This window comes from Sabethes cyaneus, chromosome 2, assembly GCF_943734655.1.
Source record: "Sabethes cyaneus chromosome 2, idSabCyanKW18_F2, whole genome shotgun sequence".
Lineage (NCBI taxonomy): Eukaryota > Metazoa > Arthropoda > Insecta > Diptera > Culicidae > Sabethes > Sabethes cyaneus.
The window spans coordinates 122,579,586-122,607,085 of record NC_071354.1 but is presented as its reverse complement, the minus strand read 5'-3'; the positions used below and the strand labels follow the sequence as shown (position 1 = coordinate 122,607,085).

The window sequence follows — 27,500 nt, the reverse complement described above, 5'->3', positions numbered from 1 at the left end:
TGGATCTTTGGTGAAGACTTGGCGTCTGCGTTTTTTAACTGGTACTTCTTCCATAATTATTTTAAACAATAGGTTGTAGAATGTTTTGGTGGCACTTTCGACGTTTTCGACATTCAGTAAAATATTTTGCCAATCAACGTTTAATTTATCTCTAATGCTACCATAATTAGCTACTTGATAGTCAAAAAATTCCTCATACTCACAATCAAACGGCCTCTCATTACCATGTAGAAATACAGAATATTCGATTGCCGTGTGGAATGTTTCATTTCTCCATAGAGGCGCAAGTGATTCGCATACACAGAAATCTTCGCTAGTGTTTGTCAACAGAAAGTCTAGGTAACAATGTTGTTTGTTTTTGACGTGATTGATTTGATTAAGCCCTAAACTTGCGATTTTGTCAAATATGAAATGTAGTGTTTCGTTTTCTCCAACTACTGGTAGCAAAATGCTTTCGTTTTCCATGTCCGGAATAAAGTCAGCATTGCGTTGATTAAAATCACCAAACATATGCACTTTCACTACAGGCGGTAAACAAACTATAATTTCTTCGGCAATGGAGAAAAACTTATCATAAATATCTTTACGGGCATTGTTTGGAGGAAAATATACAGAAACAAATATATGAGTTTCGCCAGCTACTAGCACTTTTGCCCAAACGTGTTCAAAATCCTTAAATTTTCTTGTAGTGATTATTTCAGAGTTAAGTTTTGTAGAGACGGCTATTAGGACTCCACCACCTAATTTTTTTTCTGACATTTGATAAACTCGATCGTCTCTATAAACGTTGTAATTGTTACCAAAGACCTCTTCACTGATTACACTCTCATCCCAACTGGTTTCATTACCTAGAATCACAGTATAAGAGGAACTTAAAATTTTGTTTTGGATTTCGTTAATTTTGGCCGCGCTTCTCATGCGGTTAAAATTTTGACAATATATTAACATTTCATAAGGCCATTACAAATGTTTTACAAAGTTTTTGTCCTTCCGGTGTTCGGCCACTGAAGGGGGGGGGGCGCGTAAAAAAAACAAAGTGAATTTTTTAATAGAGTAAAAAAACATGGATTTTAAGAATTTTTATTTAAGGTTTAAACGTGAAAACCGAATTTATTCTTGCTTATAATATATACGTTATTATTTTCTATGCAAAAATATACGAAAAACCCGATTTAATCCACCTAGTGGTGAAAGGAACCTTTGTTATACGGTCTTACTTGGTATTTGAGATAGAAATCGACACGTTTTCGGAACATAATTCATCTATTGGTTAACGTTGCGTAATGCGTTGATTTACATAAAATTTTTGAAAATTGAATAAGTTTACAAATTTTGAACAAAATAGGAACACTTTTAAATTTTGATAGATCCTTTTTTCATGTAATTGCTGAGTAAGGATAAGTAAGTTGTTATTAATTTGAGTAAGTGCAAATAAAAGTAAGTTGTAAGAGGAAATCTTATTCTTTAACATATACATTGCCTAGTAAAGGTCTAGTTTATAGGTTTTTGAACTATGCATAATTTCCTGTAATGCCATTCTATTTGATTCACATCAATAGAGTTTTCTTGAATAATTTTAATCAATTTTTATTAACCTTCGGTTACTCACGCTGTTGTATTTTGTACAACACGTGTAGGTTTTTCAACGCCATATTGTTATAAAGTTACAAATCGTTGTTTAACTAACGAATATTCTTCAATAAACTTATTCTGAGCAAAATGTCATAATTATTCAATGCATTAATAATTTAAATTGTTTGAAAAATAGATCAGCATAAACCGCCATCACAGAAATGAAACAATCAGCATGCGAGGTGTACCGCAATTGACCCCAAGTGGAATTTTCTCTCGTTTCTTCATATGGAAAAATGATGTCTGTATGCAGCAAAACTAGCCAATGTAAAATGTTTAAAATGTATCCGACTGCTGGTAGTCGAGTAATTCGTAGTCAAAATTAAGGTATTTTTTTATAATCAAAGTTCTACAGTTCCTAAACAAGCAAACATAGAGGTATACTATATTCAGCAAAGTTGTGTATTTTTATCATTTGTACAATTTTGTAATAGATGAAAAAGTCATACAACAATTACAAAAAGAGTAAAAATATAAAAACTGAGTTTACAAATTCATATACAATAAATAAGATTTTTCTATCTTAGCTGTAGAGATGGAAGGTTACTGTCTTTAGCAAAATTTCTTGTAATAATATGCTCTATAACTTTGCAGAGCACATCAATGTGTTATATTGACACTGAAGAAAAATAATTTTTTTTATTTCACTTTTAGGGGGATTAGTCAAAATTTAGATTCCACCAGACGATAGAGCTTTTAATTTCAAGAAACTATTCTAAAGGTTCGATAAACCTAAAACCAAGTTTTCCCAGTCAAACCTCTAGTGCGCACGTTTTCTTTGGTTTGGGGTTATAGTGCGCGCGAGTAACTGTGTTGCAAAAGTTGGCGCGAGTGTTCGAGGGTTAATATCTTTTGACCGGTACAACCAATTCTTATGAAATTTTGCATATATATTCGTAGTGTCAAAACCTCTCGTTTGATATTAAAATAATTGAAATTAGGTAAATTATCTTGGTTAAAATCATTATAAATTATTGTTAATTTTGGTGTGGTGTATACGGTTGCTCATAACTTTCAAATTAAACGTCCAATCAAAAAACCATTCAATAGTGATCTATTAGCATATATTATCTTTCAAATGAGACTAATAGCGCATAAATCGGTTTGGCCATCTCTAAGAAACAGGCGATAATTATTACCTTGTCAAAACAGGTTTTTTAAGCATAACTTTTAAACTACTTGTTTGTTTTCAATTAAAAATTTCTGAATAATTTAGCTTTAATAAGAGCTTTCATTTGATACTAAGATCGTTGAAATCGGTCATGTAGTTCTAGAGAAACCCGTGTCACGTATTTTTCACATTTTTGTTTATAACTTTTGAACGAAACGTCGTGTCACGAAGCAACTCAATAGTGATCTACTAGACAATAATACCTTTCAAACAAAAGTAATAGCAAACGATTCGGTTCAGCCATCTCTGAGAAACAGGCGATAGAAAAAATCATTACATACATACACACACACACAGACATTGCTCAAATCGTCGAACCCTATCGATTGGTATATGTGACTTGGCCCTCCGGGCCTCGGATCAATTTCGTGTTTTTCGACCAATTTTTAAACCTTTGTTATAGTATAACAAAGGTAAAAAGACAAAAACGAAGGAGAATTTTTTTGGACGATTTTCGAAAATTCTTTTGTTTGAATTTCCATTTCTGTTTCGTGCTAGAAGCGTTAATTCAACTCGGAGACTCATTTTTCGAGTTTTTCAGACTGTAGAGCCTACAGACAATTGATTTTATGAAAAGAAATTTGACTCATATCCTACAAATTATTTTTTTGCCCCCCGATTTTTCAAGCCAATTTTCAAGGGGGCCAATTTTCATATGATTTGCAATGGCCTAACTGGTATTTAAATTGGGAGAAGAACAAGATGTGTTTAAATTTGGGCCTACTATTGTTGATTCAGATAAACTAGATGATGCAAAACCTTCCTCTAGGGAGTGCGTCGAGTGCTCCGAAAACACGTGTGTCGACATGAACACGCGTCACATGATCCACCTGGAGGATGCCCTGGAGCCATCAGGTCGGAAGTGTGGGCCGGAAGAGATCGTTGTAGATTACCATTTACCGGATACGGGTTTAAAATTTCACCTCTTTGAAACTGTATTGATGGATGATAATTAGCTGGTGGCCTAGAAAACTGATCTTTTGCTGCTGCAAGAAGTACTCTATCAGGTGGAAGCCAGGTATTTTGATTCTGACTCCTAGTATAGTTGAAGTTACGGTTGCTGTTGTTGTTACGATTATTACGATTTGTGTTACGGTTATTATTGGAGTAATAACTGTTGGATCTGAAGTTCACGTTGTTATTATTACTATTTCCGCGGTGATTGTTGATGTTATTGTTGATATTTCTGCGGTTGTTGTTGTAGTTGTTTTGCCTACGGTTGTTATTTACGTTATTATTGTGAGCGACGTTACGATTCCTTCGATTTCGCCTCCTTCTACTTCTAGCTTGCTCAGCTCTTCTTTCCTGCTCTAGACGACGTGATTCCTTTTGATCGTACTCAAGCCACGAGGCTTTCCATACCTTCTTGTTGCCCAAAACTCGCCATCCAGAATTGTCAATCATATTTTCATTTTCATCGCCCGCGTTTAATTCGGCATACAAACTTGGGCCCTCAGCCGGCGGCGTAGGCAAATGTACATTTCTTTTATGAGCCACTGCAAAATTTGTAGATTTGAAGATTCCAGTCCTATTGTTGGGTAGGGCTGCATGGTTGAGTTAGCCGCCATATCAATCGTCACAGTAGAAAGTCTTTTAATTTCGTCATTGAGCTCCGACATCCCTGACGACATCGATTGCATCGAAGATACTACATCTTTATACGATGTCTGCATTGCCAAATCGACCAATGACGTCAGGTGGTAGTAATCACCCATTAATGCCAATATAGTCAATTTACTCGGAATCTGCACCGATAAATAATTAAATCGCATCCTTACTCTATAACAAAAATAAAACCCGATTTAATCCACCTAGTGGTGAAAGGAACCTTTGTTATACGGTCTTACTTGCTATTTGAGATAGAAATCGAAATCGTCTTCGAAACATAATTCATCTATTGGTTATCGTTGCGTAGTGCGTTGGATTACATGAAATTTTTGAAAATTGAATAAGTTTACAAAATTTGAACAAAATAGGAACACTTTTAAATTTTGATAGATCCTTTTTTCATGAAATTGCTGAGTACGGATAAGTGAGTTGTTATTAACCTGAGTAAGTGCAAATAAAAGTAAGTTGTAAGAGGAAATCTCATTCTTTAACATATACATTGTCTAGTAAAGGTCTAGTTTATAGGTTTTTGAGCTATGCATAGTTTCCTGTAATGCCATTCTATTTGAATCACATCAATAGAGTTTTCTTGAATAATTTTCATCAATTTTTATTAACCTTCGGTTACTCACGCTGTTGTATTTTGTACAACACGTGTAGGTTTTTCAACGCCATATTGTTATAAAGTTACAAAACGTTGTTTAACTAACGTATATTCTTCAACAAACTTATTGTGCGCAAAATGTCATAATTATTCAATGCATTAATAATTTAAATTGTTGGGAAAGTGTCTAAGTGTAAGTGACTATCAGCAAATGTAAATGTTTGAAATGTATCCGTCTGCTGGTAGTCGGGTAATTCTGAGTCAAAATCAGGGTATTCTTTATAATCAAAGTTCTACAGTTCCTAAACAAGCAAACATACAGGTATACTATTTTTAGCAAAGTTGTGTATTTTTACTATTTGTACAATTTTGTAGTACATGAAAAAGTCATACAACAATTACAAAAAGAGCAAAAATAGAAAAACTGATTTTACAAATTCATATACAATAAATAAGATTTTTCTATCTTCGCTGCAGAGATAGAAGGTTACTGTCTTTAGCAAAATATCTTGTAATAATATGCTCTATAATTTTGCAGAACACATCAATGTGTTATATTGACACTGAAAAAAAATATTTTATTTATTTCACTTTTAGGGGGATTAATCAAAATTTGAATTCCACCAAACGATAGAGCTTTCAATTTCAAGAAACTCTTCCAAAGGTTCGATAAACCTAAAACCAAGTTTTCCCAGTCAAAACTCTAGTGCACACGTTTTGTTTAATTTGAGGCTATCGTGCGCGCGAGTAACTGCGTTACAAAAGTTGGCGCGAGTGTTGAAGAGTTAATATCTTTTGACCGGTAAAACCAATTCTTATGAAATTTTGCATATATATTCGTAGTGTCAAAACCTCTCGTTCTATACTAAAATATTTGAAATTAGGTTAATTATCTTGGTTAAAATCTGAATTAATTTTTGTTAATTTTGGTGTGGTGTATACAGTTGCTCGTAGCTTTCAAATTAAACGTCCAATCAAAAAATCATTCAATAGTGATCTATTAGGATATATTATCTTTCAAATGAGACTAATAGCGCATAAATCGGTTTGGTCATCTCTAAGAAACAGGCGATAATTATTACCTTGTCAAAACAGATTTTTTAAGCATAACTTTTAAACTGCTTGATTGTTTTCAATTAAAAATCGCTGAACAATTTAGTTTTAATAAGGGCTTTCATTTGATACTAAGATCGTTGAAATCGGTCATGTAGTTCTAGAGAAACCCGTGTCACGTATTTTTCACATTTTTGCTTATAACTTTTAAACGAAACTTCGTATCACGAAACAACTCAATAGTGATCTACTAGACAATAATACCTTTCAAACAAGAGTAATAGCGAACGATTCGGTTCAGCCATCTCTGAGAAACAGGCGATAGAAAAAATCATTACATACATACACACACACACACACACACACACAGAGACATTGCTCAAATCGTCGAACCCTATCGATTGGTATATGTGACTTGGCCCTCCGGGCCTCGGATCAATTTCGTGTTTTTCGACCAATTTTTAAACCTTTGTTATAGTATAACAAAGGTAAAAATGTAGTTTCAACCACATTTATGGTTGTTTTACGCACAAACAGAAATTTCATTTCGTTTCAAACTGATATGTATGATTGAAATGAAAATATTTACATCGAAAACTCAATTTGACAATATTTTAGTTTTAATTCAAAACTGTTATTTTCTTGATTCAAATAGAATTTCGTTTTGAAACAAAAATATTTTTAGGTTGTTATAAAAATTTTGTTTGAAACAAACTGGAATTTTTTCGCTTCGTGATAGAAACGAAACCTTTCCCCGAACAACCCCGTTGAGAATCGCGGCTATAACGCTGACGGACGAACAGCGTCGCGCGCCGTACCTTACAAGTCGCAAGAACTTGCATAGTGTCGTCGTCCCGTCAGTAAAAAGAGTTAGATTCTCGATCCATGAATCGAACTTTTACCCCGTCAATAAATCGAACTTTTGCCCCGCTAGGCGCTTGACGGGGTTTGATTAAATTATGGAAAAGCAAAATATATTTTGTAAATTCTTCTCACCGCAATTTCAAGAGAGATATCTGAGTGATGTAAAACGCTGCTACAATTTGTCAATAAGCAATATCCTCCTGTTGATATCGTATTTGCCGCACAACGAAATATTACATCAAAACCGTTCTAAAATAACTTTTACCCATAACTCAGCAACTATGATTCGTAAACAACAAATGTTTATGATAGATTTAAGCTGTCAAAGTACTCACCCATCCACGCCAATGTAGTCAATTTATTCGGAATCCGCACTGATAAATCATTGAATCGCACTTTTACCCGCATCGCACTTTTACCCCTCCTTACTCTATTGCATGCCCAACCATTGGACAATAAGTGTCCAACTATAGGACAATACTGTTTCAGAAGTGTTCAACGATTGGGCATTCAAGCATTGTTAAAAAATCGCATATTTTTCCACGAAAAGCTTATTTATTTTGTGAAAATGGCCATGTAATGTGAACATATTTTGTATCTGATTCAGATTTTCATGTTTCTGTCTATTTGTAATTATTTGTTTAGAAAATATCGTTAAAACTAAAAACACAGGGGCTTAGTTGTGCGATCATTGGCAAATTACCCTATATGAACAATTTTAAAAATTAGCAACAGCAACAAGAAAGCAGTTATACAATAGTCCTCATTCGCCATAGAAAAAAATACTGCCTCATAAAACCCCCACATGCCAAATTTGGTTCCAAAGTTCCAGTACCAGTTCTGGAGTTATGAGCAAATTTGTATTTCATTTGTATGGGAACCCCCCCCCCCCTCCTAAAAGGGTAGGGATCCTCATTCACCATAGAAAAAAAAAATCCTTCCTCATAAAACCCCCGCATGCCAAATTTGGTCCATTTGCTTGATTAGTTTTTGAGATATGAGGAAATTTGTATTTCATTTGTATGGGAGCCCCCCTCCTAAAAAGGGCAGGGGTTTAAATTCACCATAGAAAAAATTCTTAGCTCCAACAACACCCACGTGCCAAATTTGATTCCGTTTCCTTGATTAGTTCTCGAGTTATGCAGAAATTGGTGTTGTATTAGTATGGGAGCCCCCCTCTTAGCTGCCGTGAATCCCATAAGAGTTCCATTTTCTATGGAGTCTCCTTCCCCGGTCCCAAAAACTCCTGCATGCAAATTTTCACACCGATCGGTTCAGTAGCTTCCGATTCTATAAGGAACATAAGGACAGACAGAAACTCATTTTTATAAGTATAGATATCGTAAACGATTATTTTTATAGTTTTTTACTATCTATTCTATTTTAGGTACCTAACCCAAGTGCGGCAAATGATGAAGGTATTACAGCGCTACACAATGCCATTTGTGCAGGACACTTTGAAATCGTAAAGTAAGTTTTTTCTTGTATTGATTATCTTGAGAAATACCGTAAATGCACCAGACGCCATGCACTCAATACGTCTGCTCATATATAAATACAAGTAAAAAATACACAAAAACCGCGGCACAAAAACCGCACGCCGAGTATCTTTTGAACATTTTACAAAAAAAATAAGGATAACATCAACAAATAACTCAAAAAAGCAAATCGTTGGGCTTAAACGTCTTTCTAAGACTTGACCCTTCTTTATCGACAGACTTCACAACCGGCTGGTAAAGTACAGAACAGCTACGGGGCTAATGCAACAATTTACTATTTAGCAGCACCGCCTAGCCGAGATTCGAACATACGACGACTGGCTTGTTAGACCAGCATCCTACATCGAAGCTAATTGTGTGGTCAACAAATAACTCATTAATACAATAAACACACTTTACAATTAGTAAACACAAGTAACTAAACTAACATGAAATTAAAGAAAAAATAAAACTCCAAATTAAATTCCACTATTGATATTTATTCACGACAGATACGTATTTCGCCTACAACTTGCAGGCTCCATTACACTATGAGATATCAGGCGGACAAAAATCAGAAAACTGACTTTCACTAATCCTTTTAATGAAATTTTCTATTGATAGTAAACACTTCAATTAAGAAAAATCCAAAATAGCAAGTCTCTATACGATGTTGTTTCTGAGATAGAGGCTGTCAAAGTTGAAAAACGATATGACATATATGCTTTTTGCCATTAAAACACGTTTGGTTTCAAATCAATTTTTGAACACTATTTTCAAAGTTAAATCTTATGTATTATACATCATTAGAAAGGCAATAAATTGAGCTTTCCGAAAAACAAATGGTTTAGACAGCTAGAGTAAAAATATTAATCATAAAAAGAATGAGAAGAAGAAAAACATGGAAAAATAAGAGAATTTTCTGCTTTGTTAGACGAGAACTTTTTTTCTCCAGATATCTCCAGGTCAATTCCACATTCTGTGTTCAGTCTCAAGTATATACTACCAAATTATGAAAGAATTACGTGCCACCATGCGCCACTCTGCGAAATATAGTATTTTGAAAATTTCTAGTCACTATGGGAGATTTCAAGACTAAATATAGCTTATAGATTAGCAAAAATTTCGCTAATCGCTAAATCTAAATTACCCAAAAAAATTTTTTTGAACGTATGCTATATGACATACTATATGCAAAAAACTTAAATGATTTTAACATGTTTCAACCTATGTACCGCCAATCGTAGGAATTGATTGTGTACATAAATAATTTCACAGCGTTATCAATTGATTTTTAGCAGTTGTGACGAAAACAGACAAGCAACTACACTCGGTGCTTTGTTGATGATGATGATGATAATGATGGTCCCACCTTATACCCCCACAAAGGTTTGAGCCAGACGGTTTATCTATAAGATAATTGATATAATAACAATTTGAACCAGTTATGCAAAAAAGATGAAGTGATTTCATAAACAGATATTCCTTCAAAAACAGTTTACTTGAGATCTAATAAAAAAGCTTTTAATGTCTACCACAAAAGTTCGCAAGTTGGCCCAGCAGTCTGCCGGATAACCCACTATTCATTTATGATTTCTCTCAAAGCTTGCAAAGGTCATTATTTTTCATCAAAATATAAAAGTGTCCTTTATACCTGTATTCCGCGCGCGACGCTCAAACTTTTGTAGACTACTCTTTTTTTAACAACTACAATTTAAAAGAAAATTCCATCATCACCATCACCAGCAGTTAATGTGATATACAATTAAAATAAAAAATAAATAAATTAATTCTATATAAATACAAATTAAAAATATTCAATACAGAAATGAGAGCCGCTCATAAAAAAACTTTGTTAGTTACAATCTTCGAATTATTAAAAAAAAAGAATAAATATAAGTAATACTATGCAAAATAAAATTATCCACATATAAATTAATCCTTTTGAAATTGTTTTAACGTGTGAAATGCATAGTCTCTTAAACTCGGCAAGTGTTAATGCCCGGTTAATGTGTCTTGGCATCGAATTGAAAACGTTTATTCCTTTGTAAAATAATGAATTTTGTGAAGCACATGACAAAAAATTCGGTTTCCTTATTTCATCCGCGTTTCTGGTGTTATATCTATGAAAATCTCGTCCCCTTTCAATTCGATTACACAAATATTGAGGCAACAAACCGCTGACTACTTTTAAAATGAACACCATAGTTAAATAAACAATTCTTTGCTTCACTGACAACCATTGCAAAGCGTCTAACAGAAAAGTTGATGAAGTTAATCTATCGCATCTTAAAATCAACCGCATTATTTTATTCTGCAAACGCTGTAGTCTCAATATTTGCGATTCATCGGCCAAAAATAAAATGGAAGGGTGAAAGTCCAAATGAGGAGAGATGATTGATTTGTATAGCTGTATTTTACTACCAACAGTTAAATCGTTTTTCAATCGGCATAAAATTCCATACTTCTTGGCAATTTTCTTGATGACATTGTCAATGTGAGTATTGAACTTTAGTTTGTCATCAATAATCACGCCAAGATATTTTATCTCCCGAACGCGTTCAATTGTCTCATCATCAATCATCACTGAGACATTTTCATTTGATCGATTCCGCGAAATGACCATAAATTTTGTTTTAGTTATGTTCAATTTTAATTGCTTATACTTCAGCCGTCTACTTAGACAACGTAAATCTTCATTCAAGTGTAACACGGCTTCATCTAAATCTTTAGCTGCAATAAACAATACGGTGTCATCTGCAAAAAGATTGATGTCACAAAAACGTAAAACTCGTCGCATGTCATTTATATACATAATAAATAAAAGGGGCCTTAATACACTTCTCTGGGGTACACCAAGATTGTTACCCACAGGATTAGATACGAAATCATTAAAAGCAGTCCTTTGAGTTCTGTTGGACAAATAGCTTTCAAACCACTTGAAAGCAATACTCCTTATTGCAAAGCGCTTTATTGTTTTCAACAATAAGGGTCTAGAAATTGTCTCAAAAGCGCGTTTTAGGTCCAAGAAAACAGCAACTATTGAGTCTTTACGCTCAAGAATGACAAGAATGACCTTCTCAATAGCCCGATTGTTCCGGAATCAACAAAGAATTACTACTTAAGTATTGCAGCAGCTGATCTTTCAAGTTCTAGGATTTTTTCTAAGGTGTTCAACATGTTGATGGGACGAAACTCTTCGGTTTTAATCGTTCCAGCAACCTTTTGAATTGGAACAACCAACGATTCTTTCCACACTTGAGGAACGTTTCCAGTTTGCAACGATCCATTAATCAGGTCTAGTACGGTATAACTAGAGATGCCAATACCGGGAGGTATTTTGAAAACCGGTTTTTCGGTATTGATAAATGCAATACCGGTAAAACCGGTAAAAGTTAATTCTTGAAAACTATATTTAAAAATCATATGATTTGAAAAAGATACTTCCATAATCAACGATTCTAAATTTCTGTCGCATACTTAATTGACTAGTTCATTAAAAAATCATATTTAGCAATGCGAAGAGAATTTACCGTGTCATCTTTTAAACGAGAACAAATTTCAATAAAAAACTTCCAGAGGCAGAGAATCTTCATTCGGTCTTCACAGAGAAAGAAAGAATAATTCCTAGTGATAAATTAGAAATGTAACGTAGGAAAACCCTTGTTCAAGAGCTTTTAATAAATTATTTTATGATATTATAACTGAAGGTTTAGTTGATTTGGTTCCTCTGCCTGCTCGGTTTCTGAGTTTATTTTATAGACTTAAAAAATAAAACCTTGCAGAATTTTATTATTAAAACATCCTTGATGCCTTGAAGAATATTACAAAGTCATTGCACATAGTGCGGCTAATTATAAAACGAATAAATTTAAATATACGAACTCTTTATGAAATTCTATCAATACAGTAACTCGAACAGCAGTTGTGCGATACTTGATAGATGTTCCGAGAGTAGTTTTAGAGTTAGTAGTTCGTAGAGTTTGCAATTTTTCCGGTACAGCAATTCGACAGCAGCCCAGGCTGGTTCTAGCACTGCGACAATTTCTTATTTCTTCATGAATTCCTCATCGCTTAAGTGAAGCGTATCCTTGTTTCTCAGCAACGAAAACAGTTCTCTTCAACGACCCCATTGGCACCAGTAACAGAGGAGTTCAACATGCAAGATGGCATGATCAGATCGACAGAGATTTGCGACTTCTGAGACGACTGAGAAATTGGCAACGAGTAGCCCATGGATTGGAACGAGTTGAATAGAGACGACTACTTAAAAATCATGAGGCCCTCCGGCTCTATGCTGACAGTGGTGAGGTATTTTAGGGTTTTCCCTTTGGAAGAACCACATAATTGAGTTATTATTTGTAGAACCTTCAATCATGAATTTAAGTTTCCCTGTGCTTTAAAAATTTTACCAGCGATTCAGGCTTCTTGAGTTGTTATTTGATCATGCGAAAAAATACCGTAAATACCGGTTTTTGGTCTTGGAAAAACCGGTAATTCGGTATTGGAAAATAGCCCGGTATTAACCGGTTTCGGTAAAACCCTAGGTATAACCTATGACATGAAAGCAATCTTGAATAACTCTAGCATTTACGTTATCTACGCCAGCCGTTTTTCCTAATGAAAAGCAGATATTTCTAAGTTCACCTAATGTGATTGGATGAAAACCTTCAAATCTACAATTACTGTTAATCGGCTGTTTTATTTCATTGGGCTCATCGACCAACGAAACACTTTCGACGAAATAATCGTTAAACTTAGAAGCAATTACTAGTTCTGACTGTTCTAACGTACCATTAAAAGTTATCGACCGCGATCTAGAATTACTAGGTTTCAATAAAGCTTTTAAAATTTTCCATAACTCTTTGCTGTTATTTTGATGCTGATTAATTTTCCTCTGGATATATTCACATCGAGTTTTCTTAATCTCTTGTGAATATTTATTACGCGCGGTCGTGTACTCATACCAATGATTTTGACTATTCGATCTGCAAAACTTTTTGTACCATTTGTCCCTCTCACGTTTAAGACGCAAAGAGATCCAAATTATACCAGCTGTTCGAGTTTTTCAAAGAAACAAATTTTTGTTCAACTAAATGATTCGTACACGTTTTCAAAGCATTCGTAAGAACAGCCGCAGATTCATGTAAACTTCCGGCCGCGAGTGGAAAATCTACGATTCTCTCAACAAGATTCGAAATAGCATGTTTCGAATATTTTCTCCAGCATTTCAATTTTACAAAATCCTCGCTAATATTTAAGTTACCCACAACTTTAATAACTAATGTTTCATGATCGGTTATTTTCAAATTTATATCCGTGACTGAGTAAACAGTATCAAAATTGGAATAGACATGATCAATCAAAGTTCTGCTATGCTGGGAAATCCGCGTGTGATTATCTATGGTTTGTCTTAAATTGAAAAAGTCAGCCAGACGTTTCAAGCGATGCGAAATTGAGGTATTCAGCCAATTTATATTAAAATCTCCAGCCAATATGTTTAATTTACCTGCATCAAGGAATGTCCCCAGCCAGTTCTCTAAGATTTCAACAAAACGCTGGTTACTAGAGCTGGGAGAATGATACAAAACACCATAATTACCCATCTTTATGCCACGTACAACTGTAATGCCTAAGAACCAGTTGCCTTCATTCACTTCGTTGAGACAAAGGTTGAATTGAACTGATTCTTTGACATAAATAGCAACACCGCCAGTATGTCTAGAATGTGATAAACAAGCAGCAACATTATACCCCGGAATACTCTATTTATCAAACGCTTCAGTTTCAATAATGTGAATTTCTGCTAGAAAACCCGAATTAATCCACCTAGCGGCGTGACCTAGCCTTTCTACTGCCACAATAATCATTATTTAATTTCTCAGGAACATCTATGTATAATTAACTTGACTATATTTTTAAATATCCGTTCCGTATTCCTGAAAATCCTTATTTGCCAGTAAAATTACCAACGTATTGCGTAGAATAATTAAATTTTCTTTCCTTGGGTGCGTAAATACTTGTAATACCTTATTTAGTTTTATAATCGGTCGGCCTTAACTTTCGGGCTTCAGAGCCACATACGAAACTTGTTTTGAATTGACAATATGAAATATGTGGTTATAACAGATTTTTTGATAATTAATTAATACCATGCGTTCAAAAGTGAGCATCTTTGAAAAACAAGAGTTCAGAAAAATTATTATTATACTTCGCTTTTGAAGACAAAGGATATCGACAACAAAATGATTAATCTCAAAATTTTACTATTAGTTTGCTTCGCTTCAATTTTGCAATATATTTGAATTAGAAAAAATAACTGAATAGAGCATTAGATATGAAAAAGAGAAATTGAACTTTTTCTTAGCTGGCGCTCCTTCAGATAATTATTTTGCATGAAAATCAAAACTTAAGCTTCTTTTGAATGTACTTTCATGAAAAGATAGTCATTAGCTTGATCGCATCGTTTTTACAATGTTAGAGGGTTAGGAAAACAAGATGAGGTCGAAAAATAGTGCAAGCTGCGCCTTAAATATGCTTGAGAATGGGAAATATGATCGATATGATTTCCAGTGCTTGTCATTTTTGATTTATTTGTTCAAACATGATACATGACATAAGACATCTGTCCTTTAAAATGTCATTAACGAAAACAAATCCTAAAAAATTACTACCGTGCAAAGTTTACTTCCTATTTTTCATATAACATTTCTAAGCTCCAGTATCTATTGATTAAAAAGAGCGTCTATTGATGCGTAAAATTTGTTTGAAATTTGTATAAATTTATTTGGAAAACTCATTAGTATTTTTAATCCTATACACCACTATACCTACATGCTTAAATTAACTGCTTCTTTTCGCTGTTTGCTTTTCGTGTACAATTGTGAGTAACAGCAAGTGAACAAAATGACAATTGCAATCTGAAATCAAAGAAAAGAAATAGCTTTTCGATTAAATCCCACTATTTAATATTTATTTGCAACAGATACGTAGTTCGTCCACGACGTGCAGGCTTCATCAGTGTCTTATTTCAAAGCGTATACGTATTTGTCACAAATAAATATTAAATTGTGGAATTTAGTCGGTAAAAGTTTTTTCTTTTCTTTGATTTCAAATTTCGTATTCCACTAAGAGGCTTCAAAAACTTCAGACAATTGATTCACAAAAGTGAGAAACATCTTTTCTTGAATTTCAATGCAAATTTAAAAATTGCAAATTGTCATCCCAAATAACAATTTGAGTTTTATTACACTCCTATGATGGCATTCAAGACCAAAATTGGTCATGAAAACCACCACAAGAGTACAATCAAACTCACATTGTTGCTTGGGACCACATACACACACATACATACATACATATATACATACATACATACATACATACATACATACATACATACATACATACATACATACATACATACATACATACACACATACATACATACATACATACATACACACATACATACATACATACATACATACATACATACATACATACATACATACATACATACATACATACATACATACACACATACATCACACACATTGACTACAATCAACATTTGTTTTGATTTCACGCGTTTTAACGGTTTAATATACGGTGCTTAAGTGTTAAAGTTTAAATAACTTTTGAATGAACCGCCCGATTTTTAATAACTTGGTTTCGTTTGATAGATCTCAGCAGTAATTTTCAAATAATAATAAAATGTGTAATGTTTTTCATTGAATTAATGTTTATATGTTTCAAAAATATGTTTCAAATACTACTTTTTCACATTTCTTTATGTAACTTTCAAACTACAAGCCCAATCGTCATGAAATTTGGAAGTTAAGGGTTTGCAAGGCTCCTCTTTCATATGCAATCAATTTTGTTCAAATCGGTTAAGGGACCTATGAGATAATGAAGTCCCATATTTTTCATATTTTTATACATAACTTTTGAACTAAAAGTCCGATCGGTATGAAATTCAATAGCGACCAATGGGACACCTAGACCTTTCATTTGACACTAAGAACATTAAAATCGGTACAGCCATTTCCGAGAAAAGTGAGTGAGATTAAAAGCGTCACATACACACACACACACACACACACACACACACACATACACACACACACACACACACACACACACACACACACACACACACACACACACACACACACACACACACACACACACACACACACACACACACAGAAAATGCTCAGTTTTCGAAACTAAGTCGAATGGTATATGACATTCGGCCCGCAGGACCTTCTTTCCATTTCCGGTTTTCCAAGTGATTTCTATACCTTTATACTATATATTTATATAGTAGAAAGGCAAAACCATAAGTGGACGTTTTTCTTTAACAATCTGACGTAATGCAACGTAGTTTGTTGACAACCCCACAATCTTCAAATACAAAAAATCGATTTGATTCACACTTTCCTTGGAACTTTGTTGCTATTTATTGAAACGCAAGCTGCTTTGCTTTTGTTCAAACAAAATAAATCTATACCTATAAAGAAGGATTTCTGTCTGTCTGTATGTTCCTTATAGAATCGAAAACTACTGAACCAATCGGCATGAAAGTATGCATGTAGAGGTTTTTTGGGGCCAGGAAAGGTTTTAGTGATGGTTAGAAACCCCTCCCCCCACTAAGAGGGGGGGCTCCCATACAAATGAAACACAAATTTCTGCATAACTCGACAACTAATCAAGCAAATAGAACAAAATTTTGCATGTGGGTGTTTTCGGTGACAAGAATTTATTCTATGGTAAATTGAGACCCCTCCCCTCTTTATAAGGGGAATTATAATTCCTCTCCTCTTCAAAAGGGGGGGCTTCCATACAAATTTCCTCATAACTCGAGAACTAAACAAGCAAATGGAACCAAATTTGGCATGTGAAGGTTTTCGAGGGCAAAAATATTTTCTATAGTAAATTAGGACCCCTCCGCACTTTAAGAGGAGGGGCTCCTGTACCAAAGAAACACAATTTTCCTTATAACTCGAGAAGTAATTAAGCAAATGGAACCAAATTTGGCATGTGGGTGTTTTTGGAGACAAAAATTTTTACTATGATGAATTGGGACCCCTCCCCGTTTTAGGAGGGGGGGATTCTATACACATGAAATACAAATTTCCTCATAACTGAAGAACTAATCAAGCAAATGGAACCAAATTTGGCATGTGAATGTTTTCGAGAGCATAAATATTTTCTATGGTGAATTAGAACCCCTACCTACTTTAAGAGGGGGGGCTCCTATACAAACGAAATACAAATTTCCTCATAACTCGAGAACTAATCAAGCAAATGGAACCAAATTTGACACGTGGGGGTTTTTGAAGACAAAAATTTTTTCTATGATGAACTGGGACCCCTCCTCACTTTAGGAGGGGGGCTCCTATACAAATGATATACAAATTTCCTCATAACTCGAGAGCTAATCAAGCAAATGAAACCAAATTTGGCATGTGAAAGTTTTCGAGGGCAAGAATATTTTCTATGGTGAATTAGGACCTCTCTCAACTTTAAGAGGGGGGGGCTCCTATAAAAACGAAATCCAAATTTCCTCATAACTCGAGAACTAATCAAGCAAATGGAACCAAATTTGGCACGTGGGTGTTTTTGGAGACAAAAATTTTTTCTATGATGAATTGGGACCCCTACCCACTTTAGGAGGGGGGGCTCCTATACAAATGAAATTCAAATTTCCTAATAACTCGAGAACTAATCAAGCAAATAGAACCAAATTTGGCATGTGGAGGTTTCTGGAGGCAAAAATATTTTCTATGGTGAATTAGGACCCCTCCCAACTTTAAGAGGGGGTGCTTCTACACAAATGAAATATAAATTTCCTCATAATTCGTGAACTAATCAAGCAAATGGAACCATATTTGGCATGTGGGTGTTTTTGGAGGCAACCATTTTTTCTATGATGAATTAGGACCCCTTACCTTTTTAAGAGGGGGGCTCTCATACAAACGAAATACAAATTTCCCCATAACTCTAGAACTAATCAAGCAAATGGAACCAAATTTATCATGTGAGTGTTTTTGTAGGCAAGAATATTTTCTGTGGTATATTTTCTATGGATTTCCCCACTTTAAGAGGGGGGGGCTCCTATACAAATGAAAAACAAATTTCCTCATAACTCGAGAGCTAATCAAGCAAATGGAACCAAATTTGACATGTAAGTAGTTTTGGACGCAAGATTTTTTTCTATGGTGAATTGAGACCCCTCTCTTCTTTAGAAAGCGAGTTATGGCCCATCTCCTCTTTAAGAGGGTGGGCTTCCATACAAATGAAATGCAAATTTCCTCTTATCTCGAGAACTAATCAATCAAATGGAACCAAATTTGGCATGTGGGAGTTTTAGATGGCAGAAATTTTTTCTATGGTGAATTACGACCCCTTCCCCTTTTAAGAGGGGAGCTCCCATACAAATGAAATTCAAATTTCCTTATAACTTGAGAACTAATCAAGCAAATGGAACCAAATTTGGCATGTGGGAGATTTTGGAGTCTTGAATTTATTTTACGATAGTTAGAGACCTCTCACCCCTGTGGTAGGGGGATATGGACTTTCACACAAATAAAACAGAAATTTTTGCGAAACTCGAAAACTAATCGAACTCGAGAAATTCGAGACTCTTCCATAAAACATTAGTCAATACAAAACCACAAAAACTATCTATAGTAACACTAGATCATTCAGGACGAGACGGTCGCGAGTGTTGCCGGTGATCCGCCGTCGGAAGCGCCGCCCACTGGGGGGCTTGCAAAACTCGAGATTGTGACAAAGATCATCCGAGATCCATGATTTATGTGCAACACAGGTTAATTTGTGACAATACGAAGTTTGTCGGGTCAGCTAGTTGTTTTGTAAATTGAGCACTAAATGCGGCATGGTTGACGTCCAAATTCATTTTTCGTTCTTTATTAATTTTCAAACAATTAACACATTTCAATACAGTTGATGTGCACTCTGATGTCTTATGTTTTTGGCTACACTTCGAGCAGGTATCACAATTCTTGCAATCCATACTCTTGTGTCCAAATTCCCCACACTTGAAGCATCTTAAAACATTAATCGCGGGAACAACAAAGCACCGATCAAACTCGGCATTTACTTTTTTTGCAGACAACATAGACTTATACGTCGCCAAATCGACTTCAATCACTGCGCTAAACTTGTTATCCCTTTAAGCCCGAGCCCTCACAATTGTGTAGGTGAGACATGACTACTTTTAAAAATTTGTCCTTTCCTTTCTAAACGTCGTACTTTTTCATATATGGCGCCAATCTCTTGTGTAAACACCGTAACTCATAAAAAAAATAGAAAATAGCTGAAAAGAAGTTTTCTTTTGTGTTTGGATTAATTATTGTCTAGTCTTCAAAATCTTGTGAAAACAGCAAAAAGTTTCATCTGTCGTATTTTCTTATTGGATCCGTATTTCGAAATTGCTTAGATAAAAAATTATTGGTAACAAGTATTTCTAATTGATGTAATTAAAAATTTACGCGAAATAACTTTTACAACTTACTTATGCATATTGTTATTCATACCTACACAATTGTGTAGGTTCGGCCTTATTGCATACCTACTTTAACCTTTACGTTCCCGCCGGGACTTCAAAAATTAGTGTACTTGCCGTTACACTTTTGGCTCTATCTTTACTATTTTTTGATCGATTTTTATACAACTTGTCTTCAAAGAACCACCTTAGATTGACCTTCAATGAAAAAACATATTAGCAAATTTTGGATCCATTTTCCCAGAGATATTCCAGATCGCAGTGGTATTATTTTTTCACGTCATAAGTAATAGATAAAATAAAACGAAATTTGCTGCTGCCATCTCATTTTGAGTCAGTAAGAATGAATACATTATACTGTAGAGTATTCGTTCATGCTCCACACTACGGGCCTTCCGTTTAGAGTACTACCAGAACCTAAAACTGGTCATTTATAAATTGTAAAATAATAAAGAAGTGTGGCAAATGATGTATTCAACTACGGGATTTTCTAAGACAAATTCTTGGATCAACATTTGAATGTTTTTAAGCCAATCTGGACGTTCCGGTATATCTGTTGTATTAAGGTTAGTTAAAACTTAACTTGAAAAAAGTTGCGCGTATTTCCATAGCTACGTAGCGACCGTTCCGCTGCTTCAGAAGCTGAAGTCTATGAGCCTCGAAGCGATAATCTCGCTCTAAACTAAACGGGGTCAACCCTATTCAATTCTGTGGACTTCTTTACACAAAATAATTAGGTTTTTCATGTTTTGTTTTTTCAAAGCTTAGCTTGGTATAGTCCAAAAAGGGTAAAAAATGTTAAAAATAGGGGAAAATGAGCAAAATGGGGCACTTCCGGATGACAAACAGGAAAGCGTTGGGCACCATGCGATTCTCCGGAAAATTTTACATAAGATCACCTACATTTGATCAGCCTGCAGGCCATATGTTATTTGCATCCGTTTTTTCGGCTCGTTTATGCCCATAGTGCAATGGTATAAGATAAGGCCGAACCCACACAATTGTGTAGGTTGCTAAATTTAGCAAACATTTATTGCAATGTGTAGAATACACTGGTTTTGGTATCTTGAGCGATAAAAAAAATTTATATTGATCCAAAAACCAAAAATATCGTAACTAAAACCCTCCGTGCTTAAAGGTTATACATGAAGCGTGGATTTTCGTATATATTTATAACTTTTACATCATTAATTTCGATGCCACCATTTTGACTTTTTAAAAAATCAATAAAGACATCGGAGGAATATTTATCACTCATGCCCACTACCTTTAATCTTGGCACCGACATGGGAACAACAGCGCTATAATTTTCACCCAGATTGCTTTCAATACCATTCTTTACCTGGTCAATATTTTCGCACGAAGCATATTCAACAATAATTGAACCATCTTTACCGTTCCTGAAATTACTTATTTTGTGTGTTCTCGGATCTAATGCTCTCTTTAAAAACTTGCGAGTTTCATCGCAAGCTTGTTTGGACTCTTTCGGTTTAATCACAATGAATGACCGGTCGAGTTTTACGTTTAACCGGTTTAAAACCGGCATTGCTACAGTTGCCATTATCGGTAACATTACTATCATTAATAGTTTTCGATTTACTTTTACTATGCTTTTTAACGACTTCCGCAAATGTTGCGTCGTCCGCAAAAACATTATCATCATCACTACAATTTCGTAATTTACGCTTCTTTCCAATTTGGTCAGATTCAGAACGAATCGTTCCCGACAACCCGCGAGCATTATTCATTGCAGCTAATTTCTGATGCGCAGTAATTTCTGACACTGAACAGTTCAATGATTCAAATTTGTCACAAATTAATTTTTGAAGAGACTCATTCATGTTTAGCCTTACTTGTTCCATAGCGTTTCTCAACGCGTTCTATATCTGGGCAGAAATTTGATCCCGCATGCCAATGACCGAGTCGGAGAGTGCAATCTTCATCTCTTCCTTTATTCTCTTGACGTCCGAGATCAAATCGTTCCGCTGCCCACTGCAACACTGATATGATCGATCAGATAAACAATCATTACACTTGAAGCAAAGATTGTCGTTATCTGTTATCATTTTTGCCACCGGCTTGTTGAGTGGCGTACACTTGTAGTGAAATACTCGTGCACACTTACCCACGCATTTCAGCGGCAAATCTGACAACACAATTGCCACCTCACAGACAGGCCGAACAAATCATGGCTCAATACACATTAAACACGGGACGTTAACGTTACACCAACAGACTAGAGTGACTATATACAGAGTGGCGACAAGTCATCCCAAATGTATGCAATGCGGGTTTTCCAAGGTTTCTTGGTTCTTTCTCTTTCCTGCATACGCGTTGGATAGGTCGTCTGCTCGATTGGAATGACACTGACAGATAATTATCATTCCAATTTTGACATTGTCGCCACTCTGTATATAGTCCAGGGTGTCGATTTCCTGGAAAAACCTGGAAAATCAGGGAATATCAGGGAATTCATTTTTGGATCAGGGAAATCAGGGAATATCAGGGAATTTCGAAATTCAATCAGGGAAATTTTGTTTACCCGGCAATATTGTTGATCAACTTTGGAATCAAATCAATTTTCGTGTAAAATATACGCAGATTGATCGGTTGAATTAAAACTTGTTACATGTCTAGTGGCGATTCGATTATCTTTCAGTTTGCCGTAAATTTTTTATTTGTTTTGCGCCGTAAAATTGTCAGACTTTACTCGCTGTAGTGCTCGAAATCGGCAGGCCTCACGCACTTCACGGTGCAGACATCAAGAGCACAAAGCGGGATACAGACTGTTATTTACACGCGATCTACAGCGTTTTCACCAATTGCAGAATTTTACACTCAGAACTTTTTTTTTTTTTTTTTTAACGAGTAGGGAAATCTGCTATCAGACACCTGAGAAGACAGCTCAGGGAGTGGGGTTTGGTATCCCGTGAAGATCGTGAAGATCCAGACCCACTAAAACCCTACTCGAGTCTCCAGCCTCAATCCCCCCTGGAACCACCTTATCGGTATTACTTCAGGGAGGGGCTATTGTGCTTAACGCACGCTCTTAGATAACTACTGGACTATGGTAGTTAGGCTGTTTATTCGCCGTTGATCGGCTTTCCAGCGGTTTTGTAGCTCAAGTACGATCTGGGTAGCAGCCGCATTGACCGCACCCCAGACGTCCGAGCTAGAACACATCCTTTGGACTAAGTTATCCGGAGTAGTGTTCTGTCCGCTAACTGCCATCATGTTGCTTCTCACGCCCTCGAAACGAGGGCATATGAAGAAAGCATGTTCTGCAGTTTCCTCAACGTCCACGCATTCGGGACACTCGGGGGACTCCGCATGCCCAAATTTGTGCAGATACTGTCTAAAACAACCATGCCCTGACAGAATCTGTGTCAGGTGGAAGTTGACTTCGCCATGACGCCTGTTGACCCATCCGGATAGTTCCGGGATAAGTCTATGTGTCCACCGGCCTTTTGTGGAATCAGACCATGCCCGCTGCCATGTGATCATCGAGGCCGATCTTGTGGTACTCCGTATGCCTCTAGTTCCACGTTGGTTGAAGCACTCTACGTCCTCGCTGATGATGATACCAATAGGCATCATACCCGCTAAGACGCAGATTGCGTCATGTGAAACTGTGCGGTACGCACTCGCCACTCTTAAGCACATGAGACGATAGGTGCTTTCCAGCTTGGCTAGATAGCTTTTGGTACCTAACGCCGATGACCACACCGGCCCGCCATACCTGAGTATGGACTGGACCACGTTGGCTAAAAGCCTTCGCTTGCTGCCATATACCGCAGAGCTATTAGACATCATACGAGACAATGCCGAAATAGCTGTGGAAGCCTTCTTGCAGGCAGGGATGGCACGTTCACTGTGTTTTCGCACGTCGGTGAACTACACCCTCACTTTGCTATGTGAATCACAGTTGGTCAGAGAAGTGAAATACTGAACCACACAGCGTCGGTGCAGCGCACTCAAAGGTGAGTGTGTTGTTTCTTCATACTCACACTTGTTAGTCTCCTCTTTTCCATCGTGTTTCGCTAGTTCGCACAAGTGAAGGTGCGCTGGCAAGAACAGCCACCGCTGCGTAGGTATCACACAAATGCAAGACGGCACGGAATGTTTAGCAAACATAGCAGGGGTATTCTCGTAGCGTTTGCTATGTTGCGAATATGATGTATTTCGTGTGTATACTGCCGTTATTCGCTTAAAAGTACCAGTTTCTATGGAGATGGAACTGTTATGCAAATAGCGGCAGTATAAATACGCAATACATCGTATACGCGAGCGGGTTGGAATAAAATAATATAAATTATGTATGAGATACCTATCCATTCAAAATAAATAATCCTTGAATCAAGCAATAATTAAGGGTAAGCGGGGCAAGACCGCCCACTTAAGCAAAACCACCTGTGTAAAAAAAAGTTGTGGCTCAATTTCTAATTTATCTGCTTTAAATGAACAATTGATCTATTACCTACATGTAAAAAATAAAAACATAAATATCTGTAATGATTTCCTATTTTTTATTACGATTTGGAAACACGTCCAAAAAATAGAGTATTTTTTCCATGCGGGGTGAAACACGCCCACTAACGGGGTAAAACCGCCATAGCGTATAACTTTAACAATATTTAACCGATTTGAACGAAACTGGTGGCATTGGAATCGTGAATTTATCTAATTTAAACACATTTCATCAGTTTGCCATAAAACAATACATGGATCCCCGAGATCCGCAATTTCTAAAGAGTGTCCGGCAACCACTCGTAATAGAAGAATATCAGTAATATAGGTACCAACAGTCTTGAAATTGATACCGTGTAGTTTCCTTAGACAACACGGTGGATCAGGTTAAGCATCCTGGAGGACTAGAGAGGATCTAAGATAAAATATAACAATATGGGTATTAAAGTTCCTGCAATTGATCCGGTGGGTAATTTTTTGACATTTAAAATTGTTCTGATTGATAAACCAGATACATATTATTTTTGCATTGCTAAGAAAATTTGCTATATATTCATAAAAAAATGTTTATTGCATGATATTTGTTCCAAGAGGGAGGAATTATTGAAAAAAGCTATATCCGAGAAAACAAGAAAATGTCCATAGCGCCCGCAGGGAAAATTGGCAATTTAAATTTTTTCAAGCAGTCTACCAGCTACAAGCTAAGCACATTTACATTGTTTTATGTAAATCTGAGATTCTTTGATCCAAACTATGCAATTATTTTAAAAATCTCCTTATCGCACTTGCATTTTGCACGACGATCTTGCGCCGTTCGTTGTGGGCGGTTTTACCCCCAAATGACCGATTTATACATTTCACTATTTATTTCAACAAAACTGCATGAAGAGTTACCTAATTTAGGTACTGTCGGATGAAGACAGGATCAGAGATGCGATATGGGCAGGATTTACTAAAAGTTTCAACGTTTTGAATAAAATGAACCCTAAGTTCTGCGGGAGCAAAGTTATAAAAAACGAAACGATTACAACGAAAAATCTGTTTTTATTTATTTCTCCGATAGTTTATACGATATTGCTGTAAAAGGTATTGTAAAATATTGCGTACGCATTCAGTAATATGACTGTCATCAACATTTAATACCAATTTGAGCAAGGCCCTGTAAAACCATGGTGGGCGGTTTTACCCCGGCGGGCATTGTTACCCCGTTTACCCTTATATTTTGCAGTTTATATTGACAAGTACCAACTAATATTTTGGGTTTTAGCATTATCAGGATTATTTAGCCTCATTTCACTAATATAGTTAATAGCTACAATTTTTTTATTCCCATCGTGTGTATTGCCAAAAATTGCCAAAAATTGCCAAAAAATTGCCAGCTGAAGAATAGGACCGCCGAAAAGGACCGACTCTTGACAAAACTCTACAAAAATGGCCAAGAACCATTAGGAACGGCATTTCACTGAATAATTTCATACTACGGACTCCCCGTTCTCCCGAAATGCTACATTTCTTCATAGAATCTGGCTCCAGTCATTTTGACTGGTGCTGGTATAAATGGAAAAAACAAACATTATATTTGTTACTAATATATATAAAGTAACATTAAGTTCATAAAATGTATTCTCTACTTATAGCTACAAAAGTCATAACATCGTTTCTAAAATCAAATGTTGGATGTCAAAAAAAATCTGGTCACTTTACATAAACACCAATTTCGAGAAAATGAAATAAAGTAATTAAAGTTTCAATTTGATTATAAATACTCAATGCAATAAATTTTCAACTGCTAACCTGATTTTTAGATAAGTCCTGTAAACAACAATAAATAAGCGAGAGTTTGGTTCCTTATGGTACTGTGGAATAACTCTCACGCAGTTTTTGCGATTATGAATAGAATAGAACCTATTTAAAAATCGGGCCAGAATGGTATATCACGAGCGCGGACAATCTGGTGTGTCTTGTAATATTATAAAACTTATGAGGCGTAAATATTTAGCATGCAGCGAAAAAAGCGAATCATCCATTTACATGTATCATAGAAGCATTTCAATCCTGTGTAGCTCCACGAAATGGAACAACACATAGCTCACACACTGCCCAATAAATTGCTTCCATGTGACGTCTCAGTATCTTTGCCGCTGCATCGCACTGGTGAACCACACAGTAACTGTTCTGTGAAGTATGAATTCACAGTAAGCCCACACTTGGATCGCACAATGAAGTCACACTTGTATCTCACAGTGAAGCCACACTTGGGGCCTTCACAGTGGCAGTGTAGTTGTTTTCATGTCCGCTTTGTGCGGTGTTTCGGAGAAGAAAAAACGCTGTCGTCAGTTCCATTGCCACTTACACGTTGGTTAGGAGCGAGTGAACTAATGATTATACCTCTGCATCTTTGCTATTTACTGAGTGAATTGTGTGAATCACTCTTCACACCCGCTGCGAATTGAGGTGCTGACCATCCCTGCTTGCAGGCATAGTCGACGTGGCTCCCGAACTTGAGCTTGTCATCGACCATGACTCCAAGGAGTTTTAAGAACCGCATTGACGAAATAGTGCAGTCCCCGACACTGATATTTGCTTGCTGCATCGACTTGCGGTTGCTAACCACGATAACCTCAGTTTTATGATGCGCTAGGTCCAGTTTCCTGGATCGCATCCAATCTTCAACAATGCTTATAGAGTGGGCAGCCGTCAACTCAACCTCTCTGATAGACTCACCGTAGACTTCCAAGGTGATATCGTCCGCAAAGCCGACAATCGCCACCCCTACCGGAAACTTTAGCTTCAACACCTCGTCATACATGACGTTCCACAACACCGGGCCCAGTATGGAACCTTGCGGAACCCCTGAGGTGATTGGAACGCATTTCTGACCCTCCTCCGTGTTGTAGCATAGCACACGATTCTGGAAATAATGTTCCAGAATTCTGTACAGCGACACCGGCACTTGGACGTTCCGAAGCGAGCTGGCTATGGAGTCCCAGCTAGCGCTATTAAACGCATTTCCCACGTCGAGCGTGACAACTGCGCAATAACGAATACCCGTCCTCTTGGGCTGGATTGCCACCTCGGCTGTCTTAG

The 27,500-nt window shown here is 36.2% G+C and overlaps 1 protein-coding gene across 1 annotated transcript in view; it reads left to right on the top strand.

The window, feature by feature from the left end:
* The window catches only part of LOC128736918 (apoptosis-stimulating of p53 protein 2), a 290,684-nt gene that overhangs the window by 174,506 nt on the left and 88,678 nt on the right, over nt 1-27,500 (top strand). The window contains exon 6 of the mRNA XM_053831429.1: nt 8,320-8,402. Coding sequence (XP_053687404.1) covers nt 8,320-8,402 — 83 coding nt within the window. The remainder of the gene's footprint in view (nt 1-8,319; nt 8,403-27,500) is intronic.